The following is a 19,301-nucleotide window of genomic DNA, read 5'->3' as shown; positions in this document are numbered from 1 at the left end:
GGAGTCCCAGTGCCCTCAGGTTACAAAAGAAATGGGTCAAGAGGTGGATGGGCCCTGATCACGTATTTTCTCAGGGGATGCTGCCAACATGTGGGCATGTGAGTGACAGTACCTGGTCTTGCCTTTCAGAGCTGCCAACTTCAGGAACTTTACCTTCATCCAGCTGAATGGAGAATTTTCTCGGGGAAAAGGACTTGATGTTGGAGCCCGCTTCTGGAAGGGAAGCAACGTCCTTCTCTTTTTCTGTGATGTTGACATCTACTTCACATCTGAATTCCTCAATACGTGTAGGCTGAATACGCAGCCAGGTATGGATCCTCTCTCTGTCACACTCAGGTGGCACCCAGCCCTCTCAGGCCCATGTGTCGTCGCCTTCATGGGTCAGTCACTCCGATGTCCTGCTTCTGAATTAGTCTGTTCTACCCCAATAGCAAAGAAAAGGAAAACCATCTGTATCAGTCCGTTCTCACGCTGCTAATAAAGACACACCCAAGACTAGGTAATTCATAAAGGAAAGAGCTCATAGTTCTACATGGCTGGGGAGTTCTCACAATCACGGCGGAAGGTGAAGAAGGAGCAAAGAGAAGTCTGTCATGGCGGCAGGCAAGAGAGCGTGTGCAGGGGAACTCCCATGTATAAAACCATCAAATCTCTTGAGACTGACTTACTATCATGAGAATAGCATGGGAAAATCCACCCCCGTCATTCAGTTACCTCCCACCAGGTCCCTCCCAGGACATCTGGGGATTATGGGAGCCACAATTCAAGATGAGATTTGGGTGGGGACGCAGCCAAACCATGTCACCATCTGGTTTGAGTTCTCCTCTGAGGCCACATCATAGGCCTGTCAGCCACCGTAATTCTGGGACTGTTCCCAAGTTAATGTCCATAACCCCTCTTCCATCTGCAACTGGGAGGTCAGCTTTCGTGAATGTTCCCAGGAGAAAGTGAGGTGGGGAGGATGTGGACCTGGAAAACTGCCCAACCCTAAAGAGAAAGGAGTACCTGAGGGCGGTTACCTAGGGTGGAAGAGCTATTCGCACAAAGAACCCACAGTACTAACAACTTTCACAGACTCCACTCATAGGCAAGGCTGCTACTGAGCTGATGAACACTGGCACGGCCATGCCGGTTGCTAAAATACAGAACTACTTCTGTGTAAATTGATAAAGAGCTACCACCCTGGACACTCTAACTCTAGTCCAACTGCCCAAAGTCACCCTGACCCAAAGTCAGCCGTTTAAGATGACCCCATGAGCCAGCAAGTAAAGGCTTAATGTTTGGTGGGGTGAGGGGCACCGGGACTCTCTTTCACACCCCCTCCCAAGGCATGATGCCCAGTGCCTGGTCATGAACTGTCAGTATTTCAAATATCATTCCTGTGCTGGGAGATCAGAAATACTTGCAGATCTGATTGTCTGGTCTGCTTGGTGCTGCATTTCTTAAACCCATGTTAGAACTGAGTGAAGGGAAAAGGAAAAGTGGGTGCAGGCCAGGCGCGGTGGCTCATGCCTGTAATCCCAGCACTTTGGGAGGCCGAGGCGGGTGGATCATTTGAGATCAGGAATTTGAGACCAGCCTGACCAACATGGTGAAACCCCATCTCTACTAAAATAAAAAAATTAGCCGGGTGTGGTGGTGGGTGCCTGTAATCTCAGCTACTGAAGAGGCTGAGGCAGGAGAATCACTTGAACCCAGGAGGCAGAGGTTGCAGTGAGCCAAGATTTCAGCACTGTATTGTAGCCTGGGTGACAAGAGTGAGACTGCCTCTCTAAAAAAAAAAAAAAAAAAAAGTGTGGGTGCAAATATCTGGGGTGTTTCCAAGGGCCAAATGTCAAGGAACAAACCTACTACTTGGATCTATCACTTTAAGTGAATGTTTGTTTTTTGGTTTGCAGGGAAGAAGGTATTTTATCCAGTTCTTTTCAGTCAGTACAATCCTGGCATAATATACGGCCACCATGATGCAGTCCCTCCCTTAGAACAGCAGCTGGTGAGTAATTACCCTGCAGATGCCTCTGTGTGGCTCTGTTTAGTGTCTGTCATTACCAGGGGCACCTGACCATGAGCAAAGGTGAGTGGAAATCTGTGCAATGATTCCCTTAGTAGTTTTTAAGTTTGGCAGATGTGCTAGCCTCTGCTCCTGGCGCCTTGTTGATTAAAAGTGCTTGCAATATTTAAAGCGGAAAATAAATGGAAGCAGTACTTTACAGAAAGGTAATTTCACACCTTCATAGTTTCCATCAATGGTTTTTGGAAACTAGTATTGTTGCATTATGGATGCAGTACAGTTTCTCTTGATTTTTGCAAAATCCTACAGGGTAACGAAGGTGAGATTTATGTTCCCATTTGACAGAAATCAAAAAGGGGTAGCTCACCCCAGAGAGGGTCAGAAAAATTCCCTGGACCTTGCAGGCAAATAAGGTCTTTGTGAATTTGAAGTGGAAATTCCCAGTGCCCTTCCCATTGATGCCACCGTTCCCACACATCACAGTGCCTGGGTGGACGTTGGCATTAAAAGTATCACTGGCAAGGTGGCTCTCAAAGGAATATTGGAAGGACTTCTCTGCCAAGATCCTGGCTGCACAGGTGATGGATAGTGGATGCACAAGGCCCCCAAGGGTCCCTGTAGGCTGAGATGTCTTTGTTGTCACAGGCAGTTAGTCCACTTTGCAGAGAAGCAGTGCAGGCAGCAGGAGGAAAGGCAAGCCAGAAGAGGATCTCTGTGTTGTGTGGGCATGGCCCCCATGGATGGAATTTCCCGGTACTGTTGGCAGCATTGGCAGAGAGAGAAAAGATGCTTCTCCCACTTCAAGCTGGGCTGTGATCTTTTCCTGCAGGGAGATGAGCCAGGTTTGTCTGAAGCTGTATTCTAGCTCAGGCAGTATCTCATGGTGACCTTCCCATCTGAGGGACATCTGTTATTCCTTGCTGTGGGCAGCTCTGCCTCTTGCTAAGGCAAATCCATGCTGCTTCCCATTGAGGACCCCTTAGGATGGAGGAAGGGTATCTGCTGTGGGAACCTGAAGACGTGATGGCACCAGGTCTCTGATGCTTCCGTGCAATGGGAGGGTAAACTGATTTCCATCCAAAATGCATGTTCTGTGAAATTCTTTGAGGATTGACTTTGTGTGTAAGCTTCCAGAAATAGCAAAACCTGTTCTTTCCAGCCCCATCCTGTGCCTTTCATCCTCTACCCCTCAGTGAACCTCTGGCAGCTGATATTATATTTCCCAGAAAGTTTCAACTTTGGGGCCCTCAGGTTGGACAACGTTCATGTCTTATATCCTAGCATGGCTTTATTTTGGGCTGCACCAGGATTACTAATAATACAGTTCCCTTTTCCCCTAGTGGAACTGTAGTACCACAGATATACTGTGTATCTGTTTTTGTACTGTGTCTGTATCTGTACTTTATACATAAAAACAGTAAGAGTTTTTCACATCTTAAGAATCAGTTTTCAGCCGGGTTTGGTGGCTCATGCCTTTATTCCCAGCACTTTGGGAGGCCAAGATGGGCAGATCACTTGAGGCCAGGAGTTTGAGACCAGCCTGGCCAATGTGTCAAAACCCATCTCCACTAAAAAATAAAAAATTAGGTGGGCATCGTAGCACACACCGGTAGTCCCAGCTACTAGGCAGGCTGAAAATCGCTTGAGCCTGGGAGGCAGAGGCTGTATTGAGCTGAGATCGCACCACTGCACACCATCCTGGGTGAAGGAGTGAGACCCTGTCTCAAAGAAAATAGTCAGTTTTCATCTATAGTCATGTGTTACTTAACAATGGAGACATGTCGTGAGAGATGTGTCGTCAATAATTCCATCATTGTTCAGACATCATACAGCGCACTTATGCAAACCTACATAGCATGGCCAACTACACACCTCGGCTGTATGGTACAGGCTATTGCTCCTAGGTTACAAACCTGTACAGCATGTGACTGTCCTGAATACTACAGGCAACTGAAGCACAGTGGTATTCTGTATCTAAATGTAGAAAAGGCACAGGAAAAATATGGTGTAAAAGATTTTTTAAATGGTTGCCATGAATGGAGCTTGTAATACAGGACTAGAATTTGCTCTGGATGAGTCAGTGAGTGGATGGTGATTGAATGTGAAGGCCTGCGACATTACTGTCCACTGCCATGGACTTTATAACCACTGTAGACTTAGGTGACACTAAGTTTATTTTTTAAGTTTTCCTTGGCCGGATGTGGTGGCTCACACCTGTAGTCCCAGCACTTTGGGAGGCTGAAGCAGGTGAATCACGAGGTCAGGAGTTCGAGACCAGCCTGGCCAACATGGTGAAACCCCATTTCTACTAAAAATACAAAAATTAGCTGGGCATGGTGGTGGGCGCCTGTAATTCCAACTACTCCACAGGCTGAGGCAGGAGAATTGCTTAAACCCGGGAGGCCAGAGGTTGCAGTCAGCCAAGATCATGTCACTGCACTCCAGCGTGGGCAGCAGAGCAAGACTCTTGTCTCAGGAAAAAAAAAAAAGAAAGTTTTCCTTTCTTTAATAATAAGTTAACCTTGGCTTCCTAGATGATCAGCATCTTATATGCAGCCTGTTGTTGATAGAAATGTCGTTATGCAGCACACAAGTTACACTTACAAGAACGTGTTTTTAAATCTTTTATACCACATTTTTCTTGTACTTTTTCTACATTCACATACACAAATACCATTGTGTTACAATTGCCTACGCTTACAGTCGATGGTTAAGAAGCACATATCACCCTCACTGAGACAGAAACTTCTTGTTTCCTTTCCCAGAGTTCTAAGCTTCTAATTGGATTGGAAGGGAAACAGGATACAGGATTTATTTTCTTTCAGCCAATCAAAGTTAAAATTCCTTTGGTTTTAAGTAATGTGGTGTTTTGCATTTGACATAGAATGTAATTCATATTTCCACTTCAAACTCATAAAGACCTTATTTGCTTGCAAGGAATTGTTTTCGTTTTACAATCCAATGGTTTTTTTCCTTGTTTTATTATTCCTGCAGAGGAGGAGCTGCGAAGGGAATTAGAGGCACAGCACAGTTAGGCAAGTTTCTCACCTCCTCAGAATTAGTGGTCAAAGCAGAAACTACTCAGATTCCCTGTGTCCATTGCCAGAGGCTGTGAATTATCCTGCAGCCCCTGACATTTACTTCCAAATGCAATTTTGACCTTTCCTAGACCACAGAGGTCTGATATTTTAGAGTTCAGTATTTATGACTGTTTAGTTTGGTGACACAGCAGTTCTTCTCTTTGAGATGGAGGACTGCCTCTTCCCAAAAGAAGAGTAGGATTATGTTTTTTACTGGACAAACCAGTTCTTGAGCACTCACTGCCTACAGAGGACTGGCCTAGGTGCCAGTGGGGAAGTCAGAAGAAATGAAACACTTTCATGTACTTGGAAGTAATTTGTGAGAGTGTTTCGTTCACTTTCTTCTTTTTATAGAGGTGGACTGGCTTGTTCAGGATTGCACAGCTTGCTAGTGGCAGAGCTCAGGGCAAAAATCGGGATTTCCCTCTATCAGTACAGAGGAAAAAGATTTGCTTAGGGTCTAGATGAGAACTGATGTATGAAGGAAAAATCTTGACAAAAATTCCAAAGGAGAACATAAAACTGTAGAAATAGAATGGGCCAGGTGCGGTGGATCACGCCTGTAATTACAACCCTTTGGGAGGCCGAGGCGGGCGGATCACGAGGTCACGAGATCGAGACCATCCTGGCTAACACAGTGAAACCCCATCTCTACTACAGAAAGTTAGCCGGGCGTGGTGGTGGGCGCCTGTAGTCCCAGCTACTTGGGAAGCTGAGGCAGGAGAATGGAGTGCGCCCGAGAGGCGGAGCTTGCAGTGAACCGAGATCGTGCCACTGCACTCCAGCCTGGGTGACAGAGCAAGTCTCCGTTTAAAAAAAAAAAAAAGTAATAGAATGGAGATGGATTATGTAGGTGGCGAGAAGGTGTAAAATTAGAAGTAGTGGTTGGAGACAGATCAATTAGTAATGACTTTATACTGAGGGTATGTTTTGACTCAGTCTTGGAAGAGATTCTATCTATATATTAATTACTACATCCTTGATAGCCTTATTGGAATACATCAGTATCAAAGGTGAAGGGAGAACAGAGATACAGAATGCTGCTCTAATGAAAGTTACTTTTGCAAACAAAAGACAATCTTTACTAGCAGCCTTTGAAATACAATCACATTAGTCACTGTATGTTATTCCTTCTCGTGATTGTTACACTGTCATTTGACAGTGTTTTGCCTTCAGACAAAAGCAAGAAACCACATTTATGATTGTGTGTGTTTGTGTGTGCGCGTTTCAACTACTGTTTTTTTCCGTCTATTAACCATTAGTAATACATATTAAGTGAAACTATGGGATTTTATACTGATATTTAAATTTTTAGTTTAAACCATGAGATAAAACTTGCTGGTGCTTTAATGTAGAAACAATTTGCTGAGAAAGGAATAACTATAATTTAAACAAACATTAACTTTAGATGTTTCACATTCCTGGTTCAAGCTTTGCCAGTTCCTGTTTAGGTCACCACAGAAGCCTCCTACCACTACTATCGTTAGCCTCCTTCCCTTCCCTAGACTCCAGTTTTTTGTTCACCTTCTGCCAGAGACAGGCTTCTGAATCACAAATTCATTCAGTTTTTAGAAATCTTTTTTGGCACAGAGCCAGAGATGTGCTGGTAAATATTTAATAACCTGCTCTCTGAAAAGAGGGTGTGGGGGGAAGACCTGATTTATAGCATTTGCCAATTTCCATGGTGTAAATACTCCCACCATGGCTTATTTCAGGCTACCAGCATGACGTCACTGAACACAGGGTTGGGAAGAGATTTACGCAATCCTTGTGAGCTGGTGCAAATTTGCTCCAGCTTAGCACTGCAAGCCCTGAGTCCTTGTTGGGATTCATTGTCCTCTACAGACCGACTCTCAAATGGACGCAGAGAAAATATCTGTAAACCCCAGAACCTGGCACGTGGTACCAGCTCCATAATCACCCAACCAGTCCTGTTGCCAGGTGAGCACACTTGCTCAGTCTCCCTGGCTGTCACTGCTCCTCAAGGCCACCTCCTTACCATTTCTAACGCCCATAGCATCCGATGCGCACATCTTGGTCTGCCATGCAGTCTTACCCATCAGTTAAATCTGATGACTTTGTGATACCACTCAGTGTGCGCAAAGTGTGCTGGCTTCTGTCCTTCGCCTCCCTCTGGTCACACCCTTGACCTCTCTACCTCCCTTCGGAAAGTATTTTACCATTGCAGTTCAGTTGAAACCTTTTTGTAAATTGCTGAATGAGCATGGCGCATCCTGTGCATCCTTGCATTCTGTTTTTATTTATTCAAGAAACATACACCCCCCGAATACCAAAATTAGTATGAACAGAGGCCATTTATGGAGACTTTCCAGAATCCAGCCCCGTGCCCACATTATCTCATGTAATACTCAATAGGCGGAAGAGGTGCTGATATTCTCATTTCACAGATGAGGGATTGAGGGCCAGATGCCCGCAACAGCTAAGTGGCAGGGGTGGGAACATGAGTGCCACGCCATGTGACTGCACCTGGGCTGAGGATGCTGGGCAACAGGGGATACATCCTTTGCCCTCAAAGCACTTCAGGGGGGCAACAAGGGCATCTAGTTTTAGATGATTAGGTGCCTGGAAATGGCAGAACCTGGTTGACTCCTTGTCCAGTATGATTCCCTTAGAAGACACAATGTGTTTTCTATGCACACCCCTAGAAAAGACTTACAGCAAATTGTGAATAAGTGCAAATACATCTGGGAGGAGATGGCTTTTGAGTCTGTTCTTAAATGAGTCTTTTAAAGCTGTGGCTCTAGGATACCTTATTTCTCAAGACATGGAACTGTCCCTGGAGTCTTAGAATTGTTCTGAGCGTGGCAGCATTGGCTGAGTGATCTTGGGCAAGTCATTCTGCCTTCGTACCAAGAGGCCACAAGAAGAAGGCATGCAGCCCTCCTGGCACCCTCTGCAGCGTGATCACTGAGTCCTCAGGGTCCAGATAATAAGGAATGGACAGCCCGGGCAGGGTTGGGACACCAGCCTGGACACCGGCATCGCCATAGCTCAGGGAGTCTGCTCCTCCCAGGTCAGAAACCGCTATGTAATTGACATGGCCCGGTGCAAGATGAAAATGTGAGCCCCTGTTCAAAAAGCATTGCGAATTTCACAACAGGGACAGCAGGCCTTGGGGCTTTCCATGTATGGGGGCCCGGTGCAACTGCGTGGATTGCTTTCCTGTAAGCCGGCCCTGCTCGCGGGCATTGCTGTGAATGCAAGGTAGGCCAGGCACAGCCTCGGTGCTGGGGAGACTCTCTGATGGAGAGGAGGCACTCTGTCTGAGCAGTTGCTATTTATTTTGTTTTAGGGTCCAGATTGCTTCATGGGCAAGTGGCCAAGTCGGCACCATTAAACCAGACAGGCACTGACTGCGGCCCCAGCTCACATGCAGCTGCAGGGCGGCTGCCTTCCCACATCTTTGGGGAGAGATGCTGATTTGTGCTTTGTTGTTTGGTCCTAATAGAAAATAATCATCCCTGTCACGTGAATCACCCACAGAGCTGTGGCTCTGGAAACTTCCTGTGAGAGAGCAGGGCTGACAACTGTCCTTCTGTGGTGTATTCATGCCCTGCAGTGCTCTGCTGGGATCTCAGGTAGGGCGGGAGTGGGTGCTGCAGAGAGAGTTGAGAGGAGGCCAGCTATCAGAGGACATTTTAGAAAATGAGGATAGCAGGCTGGTTGCAGTGGCTCGTGCCTGTAATCGTAGCATTTTAGGAGGCTGAGGCAGGTGGATCACCTGAGATCAGGAGTTCGAGACCAGCCTGGCCAACATGGCAAAACCTCTTCTTTACTAAAAATATTTAAAAATGTAGCCAGGCATGGTGGTGCGTGCCTGTAATCCCAGCTATTCGGGAGGCTGAGACACGAGAATTGTTGGAACCCAGGAGGCAGAGGTTGCAGTCAGCCAAGGTCGCACCACTGCACTCCAGCCTGGGCAACAGAGCAAGACTCCATCTCAAAAAGTAAATAAATATATAAATAAATGAGGATAGCACTTGCAAACAGATCAGTGAAATCCAGAACAGGAGGAAGAGATGTTTTTTCTTTTAAAGTCTCCTCTTTATCTTAGGGTTCCTTCCTCCTCTGTTGTAGCCGACATCATTGGTGCATCACTTGTCAATGCTCGAACAGAACGGTGGAGCTTCTCACAACTTGCAGCAAGGTTTCTAAGAAGTCACACGCTCCGCCTTAGACCCCAGGGAGGTGAAAACATTTTTGTCTCTTGGTCCAGAGCCACAGAATTCTGAGTGGTTCTCACCCTCGCATTTCCCAGGCCTTTGCTGGGCCACTTGCTGGCGAGCATCTTGCAGCATGTCTGTTTCCACTGGGTCGGAACCATCTCTGCCCTAGGACTGCTCTTGGTTCATTCATTGAGGAAGTATTTACTGAGGACTTGCTGTGTGCTGGACATTGTTCTGGGTGCTGGAGATGTAGCTGTGAACAAGAACAAGTCCTGAGCTTACATTAACCAGGGCTGCTGACTGAAGCAGTCAGCAAACAGAGAAGCAGATACATCAACAGGATCATTTCAGAAGCCTGAATTGTTACAGAGAAAATAAACCAGGGTGACAGTGCAGCAAGTGGCATTAGGGTGGCAGGTGCATAACACGGGCCAGGAGGGTCAGGACGACCACTCTGACTAGTGACATTGGAACACAGCTTAGTGGTGAGTGGGAAAAGGGTGACCCAGGCAGAAGGGACTGCAAGTGTCTGGCCTTGGAGACCTGTGAGCATGGAGAATCCAAGGGCGGGGGTGGGGTGGGGAATGGGCCTTATATAGGGCAGAAGGATAAGAAGAAATGAGATGGCTGAGGATTAGGGAACCTCACGTGCAGGGCTTCATGTGGGAACATGACGTAATCGGATGTGCACTTGAGGGCACACACTCCTGCCAGACTGCCATTGAGGGCGTCCTTCCAGTTAGTGGCCCAGCACAGCTGTGGGTGGTGGAACCTCGACGAAGGGAACTCCGTCTTGCCCTGAAATTACATGCTGTGGGCATGACCAAATGGGTTTCCACAAAGGGCTAAATTTCAACAAGCTGTTCAGATAGTGGCTTTCTGTGGCTTGCCAGCTTCCAAACCGACTTTAATAAATGTTTACACAGCTCACTCCCCAGCTCATAAGCCAGATTGCCTCCATCACACTGTTCCCATGTGAGGGTCACCCTTCACCTTGTTCAACCTTGAAAGGCCCTACATCAATGCAGCCCAGAGTCCCTGGATGCCTCTGTCTTGTCTTCCTTCCCAAGGCTTGGCCAATTGTCTTTCCTGTTTGGAGCATTCCTTTTTAAATTCCATGTGTACCTCTGCCAAATATTTGAAGATTGGATACTGGCACTTCTCTTTGACTCCATTTTTACCCATAAGCTTAGGGAACTTGTCTAGATTGCCAGCAGAAGGAATATTAGTCCATTTGCTGCAACAGAAACTGTGTACCTGGTAAGGCGGGGATGGAACAAAGTCCATTTTTTAAAAAATTACTCCTTGGAGACTTCTCCAGACTTTCATGCCTTGCAAAATATTTCCAGTTGATACTAATGAAATTGTCTTGTCATTTGGGAGATGCTGTATAACGGTCCTGTATTCTGAAGTAGAACTGGAGAATACTTGCTGGGGATAACTTTAACCAACAGAACCTCTCTTGGTCCTTACTTTCCTTGGGCAGTCCTGATGCTTGCAGGAGAGGGTGGCAGCAGGTTGCAGGAGAGGGTGGCAGCAGGTTGCAGGAGAGGGTGTCAGCAGGTCCCCATTCCCTGTGGAATGTAAGTGACATCGTAGAAGTGATGTCTACCTATAGATTGTAGTGAAAGTAAGAGTTTCATACATTACAAAATTAAGGAACGTTTAAGATTCATCAGCCCTTCTGCAAGCCATTTATCAAACATAATTAGCCTGTGGTGAAACTTCAGGAAGAGGGAAGATGTGATAAACACTTGGATGTGAAAGCTGAAAGACACCTAAGGGATGAGTGAGCTCAACCCCCTCGTTTTATAAGGGGGAAAAAAATAGATTCATGAAGAAGTGAAGGAGCCTGCCTGAAATGAAAAAGCCAGCCAGTGGTCACACTGGGCCAAGACTCTGATGCTTCTCCCCCATCACGTACCGTTTTTAATTAGCGATGAACAGAACCAGATGTCCCCAACAAAAACTATAGAAATCCAAGTGGGGAAGGAGGAACCTGCTGCCACCCTCTCTGCCTTTCCCCAGAGGACGGGATGTGGGGATGTCCTTTCATCACATCATGGGATCATTTTCATCCCATGTTAACTGCAAGAATGAATTATGTAAAACAACTAAGATCTCAAAACTGTTCCCCGAGTTCTCTCAGCTGAATATGTGTATGTGTATATGTGTGTGTGTGTGTATATATATGTGTGTGTGTATATATATATTTATGTACACATGCAGTTTTAAAAAGCCTTGCTGTTTCAGCAAATATATTGGAAATTTACTTGCAGAGTAAGAGACTGGGCAGTGCTTGGATGGCCTCTCCACAGCCCTGCAGGCTGGCACCTCGGTAGATGCTTTTGGGAGCAGTTTGGTTTTAAAATAGCGTGAAGATGAATGGACGGAGTCTTTCTTCAGAGCCTGGACTTCTAGTGCCTTTTCCTCAGCAAGCGAGAGTTAGCAGAGTTGGAGAGCTGGTAACATACTGAAGTCTCTCAGATACTTCTTTTTATTCCCTGAGGGAGTCCTGTGTGTGGACTGTGCCAGGGCAACTGAATTCCGAGTTGTTCTCTATCCCTTTTCTCAACTTCCTGAGCCCTTTGCTGGCTTGCTGCCCAGGCTTGTGTGAGGGGCCCAAGCCTCCAGTTCTCGCTGGCACGGGTGTGGGGCCAGGCACGTAGGTGGCTTTTCCACGGCACTGCTCAAAAACTGGCTCTCCCAGTTTGTTTTTGATTGTGTGTGTGTGTGTGTATGTTTCCATACCTATGCCCTAGAAACATTCCAGCCAGAGGTGCCAAAAATCACAAGGCCTTGTTTTGGGACTGGTGTGTGCACTGTGTTCCTGACTGTCTGCAAGGACTCAAATCCATCTGTGTTTTGTGCACCAGCTGAGGCTGTTTATCAGTGATGGGATGGGCTCCACACTCCACGGTGGCTCACAGGAGTTTTTGAACATTCTATTTTTGTCCACCCTAAACTTTCCCCTCAAATGACAGTGCTTTTCTTGCAGGTCATAAAGAAGGAAACTGGATTTTGGAGAGACTTTGGATTTGGGATGACGTGTCAGTATCGGTCGGACTTCATCAATATAGGTAGGACAAATCTGCATCTCTACTGCCACCCAGAGGCCACTGGCCTGTGCAGACCTTAAAGGAATCAAGTCAGGTTTCCAAGGAGTCTGGTGGGGAAGGTGTTACCATTGCCTTAAAATAAATTTTAAAATGCTATTCCAGATTAGGTGCGGTGGCTCACACTTACAATCTCAGTGCTTTGGGAGGCTGGAGGAGGGAGGATCACTTGAGACCAGGAGTTCAAGACCAATGTGGACAACATAACAATTCTCCTAAAGAGAATCACTACAAAAAAAAAAAAAAAAATCAAATCAAATGCTGTTCCTCATGTCATAGACTCAGGGCTGGACCAAGACGGGGCTTGGTAGTGGGCAGCATTTTAGCCCCTGTAATCTCCACTAGCACCTCTCAGTCACCCCAAATAAGACACATAATCTGAGATTAAAGGCTGCTTGTTGCATCCAGGCAGCTTTGCAGCAAGTCTTCCACTGCCTTCTCCCAGCAGGGTCCTGGCTGCTCTGCCATCTCCTGTAGAACATCCTAAGCCTCCCAGTAAGGGTATGAGGGAAATAGGGGAATTGGGGGAAAACGCATACTTGAAAAGACCCAAATTTCTATCTGCTAACCTTCAAAATTCCAAATGTCACTTTAAGCTGTGACTGAATGTGCAGTTGCTGTCAATACACACACAAACACACACACACAATTCATATACACAAATGTCCGCATGTGCACACAATTCATACACAAATAGGCACATGCGCACACACTTATACATGCACATGCACACACACACATGCACATGCACACACACTCATACATGCACATGCACACACACACATGCACATGCACACACTCATACATGCACATGCGCACACACTCATACATGTACATGCACACACACATACATGCACATGCGCACACACTCATACATGCACTTGCGCGCACACACATACATGCACATGCACACACACTCATACATGCACATGCACATGCCTGTGGGTTTCTAGAGCACAGAGAGGAAAGGCCCTTGGGATCTAGGTGAGGAGACCAAACCTGTCAAAGGCAAAGAGACCCTCCCAGGCCTCACAGCAGGTGAGAGGCAGAGTCAGGATGAGAATAGAGGCCTCCTGTCCCCCTTGGAAAGGCCACCCCACGTTCCCATAGTGATACTGACTCTTGGATCTTGGAAGGGATAGAGTTGCGGATTATGCATGAGCTGGGTATGAATGAACAGTCCAGAACCCTTGATCTCAGGTGCAGGGGCTCAGACTGGGCCCAGAGCTAGGATGGAGTCAGGGGGACCCTGCCCTCAGGGTGGCATGGAATGTCCCATCTCCATGCCACTCACGAGCTGCTGGTCTCGCTGGCTTTTAGGCAACTCCTCCTCAGGTCCAAGGCCTAAAGCTACTCATTTTAAAATCAGGGATGAGGGGTAGCCCCAGGATTGTTTTGTTCAGAGATGATGTGAACTACAAGGACCACAGAACCCCCAAGGAAATCACCAGGTTAAAGATTTAAAAAAAAAAAAAGTTGAAGTCAAGTCTTGTTGGAAGGAGCAGAGCACCCGGGATGCCGGTCTGAGTAGTGGGTGCCCTGCAGACACTCAGCAACTAACAGCAGGCATTCTTGGACATCTCTGAGAGAAATATTCCTAAATGGTTATGTGCAAATCAGCTTTCCAAAATGGACATTTAAATTTTTTTCTAGGCTGAATGTGGTGACTCAGGCCTGTAATCCTAGCACTATGAGAGGCTGAGGCGGGCGAATCATGAGGTCAGGAGTTCGAGACCAGCCTGGCCAATATGGTGAAATCCCATCTCTACTAAAAATACAAAAATTAGCCAGGTGTGGTGGCAGGTGCCTGTAGTCCCAGCTACTCAGAAGGCTGAGGCAGAAGAATCTCTTGAACCGGGAGGCAGAGGTTGCAGTGGACCAAGATCATGCCACTGCATTCCAGCCTGGGTAACAGAGCGAGACTCTATCTCAAAAAAAAAAAAAAAAAAAGACAAAAGTTAGCTGGGCATGGTGGTGCATGCCTGTAGTCTCAGCCACTTGGGAGGCTGAGACAGGAGAATTGCTTGAACTCAGGCGGTGGAGGTTGCAGTAAGCTAGATCGTGCCACTATACTCCAGCCTGGGTGACAGAGTGAGACTCTGTCTCAAAATAAACATTTTTCTGGAGATTTTCATTTCAAGAAATTCTGTTTCCTTGCTCTTTGCATAGGGAAAGATTATTTTGTGTTGATGCATATATTTATCAAATTTGGATTTAGAATATACTGGATTCTCCTGAAGACAGATGTAGCTAAAAGTGGGCACAGCAGGCTGAGAAGGGTGCCATTCTCAGTAGGCCATTGCCATGACCTCAGAAACTTTGAGTCACATTGAGACTCTATCCTTTGCAGTTTTTGACTTACTTTCTAGTTTACTTGTGCACCTTGTATTGATAAAGTTATAATAACGATGATAATAAATCAATTGCGGTTAACCAGGCACCACCTTTATTTGTCTTAGTTTGTTGTGATACCTGCCTTCATTTAAGCATAAAGAACCAAAAATCAAGAGAGGTTAAATGGCGGCTTCTAAGGGAACCAGGACACGAATTCTGGATGGCTGATTCACATACTGTTCTTTGCCTACCCACCATGGAGGGGTCACAGTCACTCGGACACCCAGCCCGTGGGTGATTTGGTTGTAAGCTTCCCTGGCCCTGAGCCCCGTTTGGGGTTCCAGTGATGGCCTTGATCAGGGCAGCACAGCTTGGGGTGTGCAGGAACCAAAGCTGCAGGAGAAGGTCTGAGAAAAGGTATTGAGAATCACTTCACTGTTTCTCATGAGAGTGAAGTCCATCCTTCTAGATGAGGAGGGAACAAGGACCAAAAGAGGCCAGGGCTTCAGTGGTTCCATTTGGGACCTGGTGGGGTTTAGGTTAAGAAAAGGTGTGAGGCATCTCAATTTACCAAAGCGAGACTTCAGCCGACCATTACTGGCTTTATGAAGGAGTTCATTACATAGTGACATGAGATTTTTATTTGAGTACAACTTCAGGACTGACTGTGAGGCCAGTCCCTTTAAGATGACTGATTTCACCAGCCTATGATGGAATCTTTTCCGGACCCCTTCTGCCTGTGAAGTGCATAGTGCTTTGGTGGGATGTGAGTTCTTCATGCTCACATCCCTCTTACACTCGGTCGCACTGCAAGCCCCTCGTTTCTTCTCTGTTTGCGATGGCAGGAGAAGGCCACATCTTAACAGAAGCACAAGAATTTGCATTCAGAGGTTCCAAGCTGAGAAGTGGGGATGCTGTAGAAGCTCTTTTTTTTTTTTTAAACAAAACCTCTATTTTTAATTGTTATGGGTACATAATAGTATTTATGGGGTATGTGCAACATTTTGATACAGGCATACAATGTGTAATCATCACATCAGGGTCATTGGAGATACCCATCATCTCAAATATTTATCATATTCCTCTTCTAGTTATTTTTAAATATACAATAAATTATTAACAATAGCTAATTCATAATCACAATAAGTCATCTTATTGTGCTACCGAATACTAGATCTTATTTTTGTACCTATTAACTACAAGGTTGGGGCTATTCATGAGCATGGCTGATAACTCTCGAGTGCAGGCAAACGCTTGGAATTTTGTTGGAGGTCCTGTCATCTCAAGAAGTCGGTGCTGTCTGTCATGAAAGCCGTCTTTGTTGGGAAATTCCCGGGGCCTCTGACCCAGGTGGACACTCTCGTACCTTGGCGGAGGTGGTGGTGAAGCACGCATCCCCCCAGTCATGTCTCAATGAAAAGTTTGTGCTTGTTGCAACTCAGGGAAGCAAAACAGACCAGTGCAGTGTGATTGAACAGTGTGTTCTCTCCCTACAGGTGGGTTTGACCTGGACATCAAAGGCTGGGGCGGAGAGGATGTGCACCTTTATCGCAAATATCTCCACAGCAACCTCATAGTGGTGCGGACGCCCGTGCGAGGACTCTTCCACCTCTGGCATGAGAAGCGCTGCGTGGATGAGCTGTCCCCTGAGCAGTACAAGATGTGCATGCAGTCCAAGGCCATGAACGAGGCGTCCCACGGCCAGCTGGGCATGCTGGTGTTCAGGCACGAGATAGAGGCTCACCTTCGCAAACAGAAACAGAAGACGAGTAGCAAAAAAACATGAACTCCCAGAGATGGATGGCGGGAGACATTTTCTCTTTCCTTTTGCAGTTACTGAAAGTGGCTGCAACAAAGAAAAGACTTCCATAAAGGACGACAAAAGAACTGGACCCGTGGGTCAGAGACAAGAGAGCCTCCGATTTCTCTCTGTTTGGCTTTTTACAACAGAAATCAAAATCTCCACTTTGCCTGCAAAACTAGCCCAGTAGCACCCTGCGAAGTGTCTGACAAAGGCAGAATGCTTGTGAGATTATAAGCCTAATGGTGTGGAGGTTTTGATGGTGTTTACAACACACTGAGACCTGTTGTTTTGTGTGCTCACTGAAATATTCATGATTTAAGAGCTGTTTTGTAAAAAGTTCATTAGCATGAAAGGCAAGCATATTTCTCCTCATATGAATGAGCCTATCAGCAGGGCTCTTGTTTCTAGCAGTGCTAAAATATCAGAAGGCAGAAGAGGAGATGTGCTTATTCTGATCCTAGTGAGTACATTAAGCAAAATCAAATGGACCAGAAAAGAAACCGTAAATATTGTGTTATTTTTTTTTCCCAAAAAGATTAACCAAACATAATCTGCTTATCTTTTTGGTTGCCCTTTTAACTGTCTCCGTTTGTTTCTTTTATTTAAAAATGCACTTTTTTTTTTCGCTTGTGAGTTAGTCTGCTTATTTAATTACCACTTTGCAAGCCTTACAAGAGAGCACAAGTTAGCCTACATTTTTATATTTTTAAAGAAGATCCTTTTAGATGCAGTTTGAGAACTTTCAGTTCAAAGCATCAAACTGATCCCGTATCCCAGGACATGCCAAATGCTGATTCAGTCCGGCACTGAGTGTCAGGCCTGGAGACATAGGGAAGGAATGGTTTGTACTGATAGAGATATACAGATACTTTATCTGAAGAGTGTTTTCGAAGAGGAGCAACTGAACACTGGAGGAAAGCAAAATGACACTTTATGCTTTGCAGAAAAGGAAACTCATTCAGACTGGTGATATTGTGATGTAACTAAAAGTCAGAAACCACATTTTCCCCTTAGAAGTGGGGACCGCTTTCTTACCTGTTTAAATAAACCAAAGTATACCGTGTGAACCAAACAATCTCTTTTCAAAGCAGGGTGCTCCTCCTGGCCTCTGGCTTCCATAAGAAGAAATGGAGAAAATACATATATTTTGTGAAAGATCAATCCATCTGCCAGAATCTAGTGGGATGGAAGTTTTTGCTACATGTTCATCCACCCCAAGCCGGGTGGAAGTAACTTAATTAGTTTTTAAATTAAGCAGTTCTACTCGATCACCAAGATGCTTCTGAAAATTGCATTTTATTACCGTTTCAAACTCTTTTTTAAAAATGAATACAGTTCACATAGAGTGGTTTCTACATTCGTGTGAAAATTATTAGCCAGCACCAGATGCATGAGCTAATTATCTATTTGAGTCCTTGCCTTCTGTTTGCCCACAGTAAACTCATTGTTTAAAAGCTTCAAGAACATTCAAGCTGTTGGTGTGTTAAAAATGCATTGTATTGATTTGTACCGGTAGTTTATAAAATTCAATTAAAACACAGGCCATGAATGGAAGGTGGTATTGCACAGCTAATAAAATATGATTTGTGGATATGACTGCTTTGTGGAGTAAGAATGCCATTTTGTTTCGTTTTTGGAAACAGTATATTGTGCATGGACCAGGGTTTCTCAGCCTTGGTACTACTGACATGTTAGACAAGATAACTGTTTGCTGTGGGGGGCTGTCTTCTATCCTGTGGGATGTTTAACCACATCCCTAACCTATACCCACTAGAGGCCAGGAGCGTCTCCTACCCAGTTTTGACAACCAAATTGTCTCCAGTCATGCTCAAAAGTCCTTTGAGGGGAAATCACCCCTGGTTAAGAATCACTGGGCTAGAGGGAGAAGAGAACCATAATGAGAAACTTGAATTATTTATACATTAACTTGTCTGTTTTCATTAGAGGAAATTGAGAAATGATTTCCAAGGCCCCTTTCAACTCTGTGCTTAGTATTGTCATGTGTGGCTGGGCACTGTGGTTAATGCCTGTAATCCCAGCACTTTGGGAGGCCAAGGTGGGAGGATCACTTGAGCCTGGGAGTCTAAGACCAGCCTGGGCAACATAGTGAGACCCTGTCTCTAGAAAAAAATACAAAATTAGGTGTGGTGCACACCTGTAGTCCCAGATACTCAAGAGGCTGTGGTGGGAGGATCACTTGAGTCCAGGAGGTTGAGGCTGCAGTGAGCCCTGATTGCACCACTGCACTCCAGCCTGGGTAAGAGTGAGACCTGATCTCAAAAATGTGTATTTTTTTTTCCTATGCTCTGATGATACTAGTGACTTGAGGACATGTGTTTGGCCTGTCTCTGCCGTGAGTCTGCTGGATTTGTGGTGAGTGACCTGCACGCTCTTGCCCATATCCTCCCAGTGTCAGAAGGATGCATTTCTAACAAGGCTGGCGGTGGCAATCCAATGTTTTGACCGTGGCACTGGGCAGGTCTAGGTGTCTCACTGGTGGCCCCATCCAGGCCGCACTCTGTGGGCTCATCAGCCATTTTTGTACTTGTTTAAATTGCATATCACAGATGCCCAAGACAGTGGTGAAGAATTTGTTTCCAACTTTTTAGGAGGTTCCTGTGCAGATGTGCTACATGGGTAAAATGTGTGTTGCAGGGGTCTGGTGTGCAGATTCTTTGGTCACCCAGGTAATAAGTGCAGTACGTGTTTTTCAATGCTCGCCCTCTTCCCACAGTCCACCTTCAAGTAGGCCCTGGTGTCTTTTGTTCC

At 45.8% G+C, this 19,301-nt stretch overlaps 1 protein-coding gene across 12 annotated transcripts in view; it reads left to right on the top strand.

Moving 5' to 3' along the window:
* CSGALNACT1 (chondroitin sulfate N-acetylgalactosaminyltransferase 1) overlaps positions 1-18,128 on the top strand; it is a 359,890-nt gene extending 341,762 nt beyond the window's left edge. For all 12 annotated transcript variants that reach the window (XM_073017977.1, XM_073017975.1, XM_073017973.1 and 9 more), the window contains 4 exons: positions 130-308; positions 1,899-1,993; positions 12,277-12,358; positions 16,225-18,128. In XM_073017977.1, the coding sequence (XP_072874078.1) occupies positions 130-308; positions 1,899-1,993; positions 12,277-12,358; positions 16,225-16,514 (646 nt within the window). In that variant the 3' untranslated portion in view covers positions 16,515-18,128. The remainder of the gene's footprint in view (positions 1-129; positions 309-1,898; positions 1,994-12,276; positions 12,359-16,224) is intronic.
* Positions 18,129-19,301: the final 1,173 nt, after the last annotated feature.

The sequence above is a fragment of the Chlorocebus sabaeus genome, chromosome 8 (genome assembly GCF_047675955.1).
Source record: "Chlorocebus sabaeus isolate Y175 chromosome 8, mChlSab1.0.hap1, whole genome shotgun sequence".
NCBI lineage: Eukaryota > Metazoa > Chordata > Mammalia > Primates > Cercopithecidae > Chlorocebus > Chlorocebus sabaeus.
This window is presented reverse-complemented; position numbering and strand designations above follow the sequence as displayed.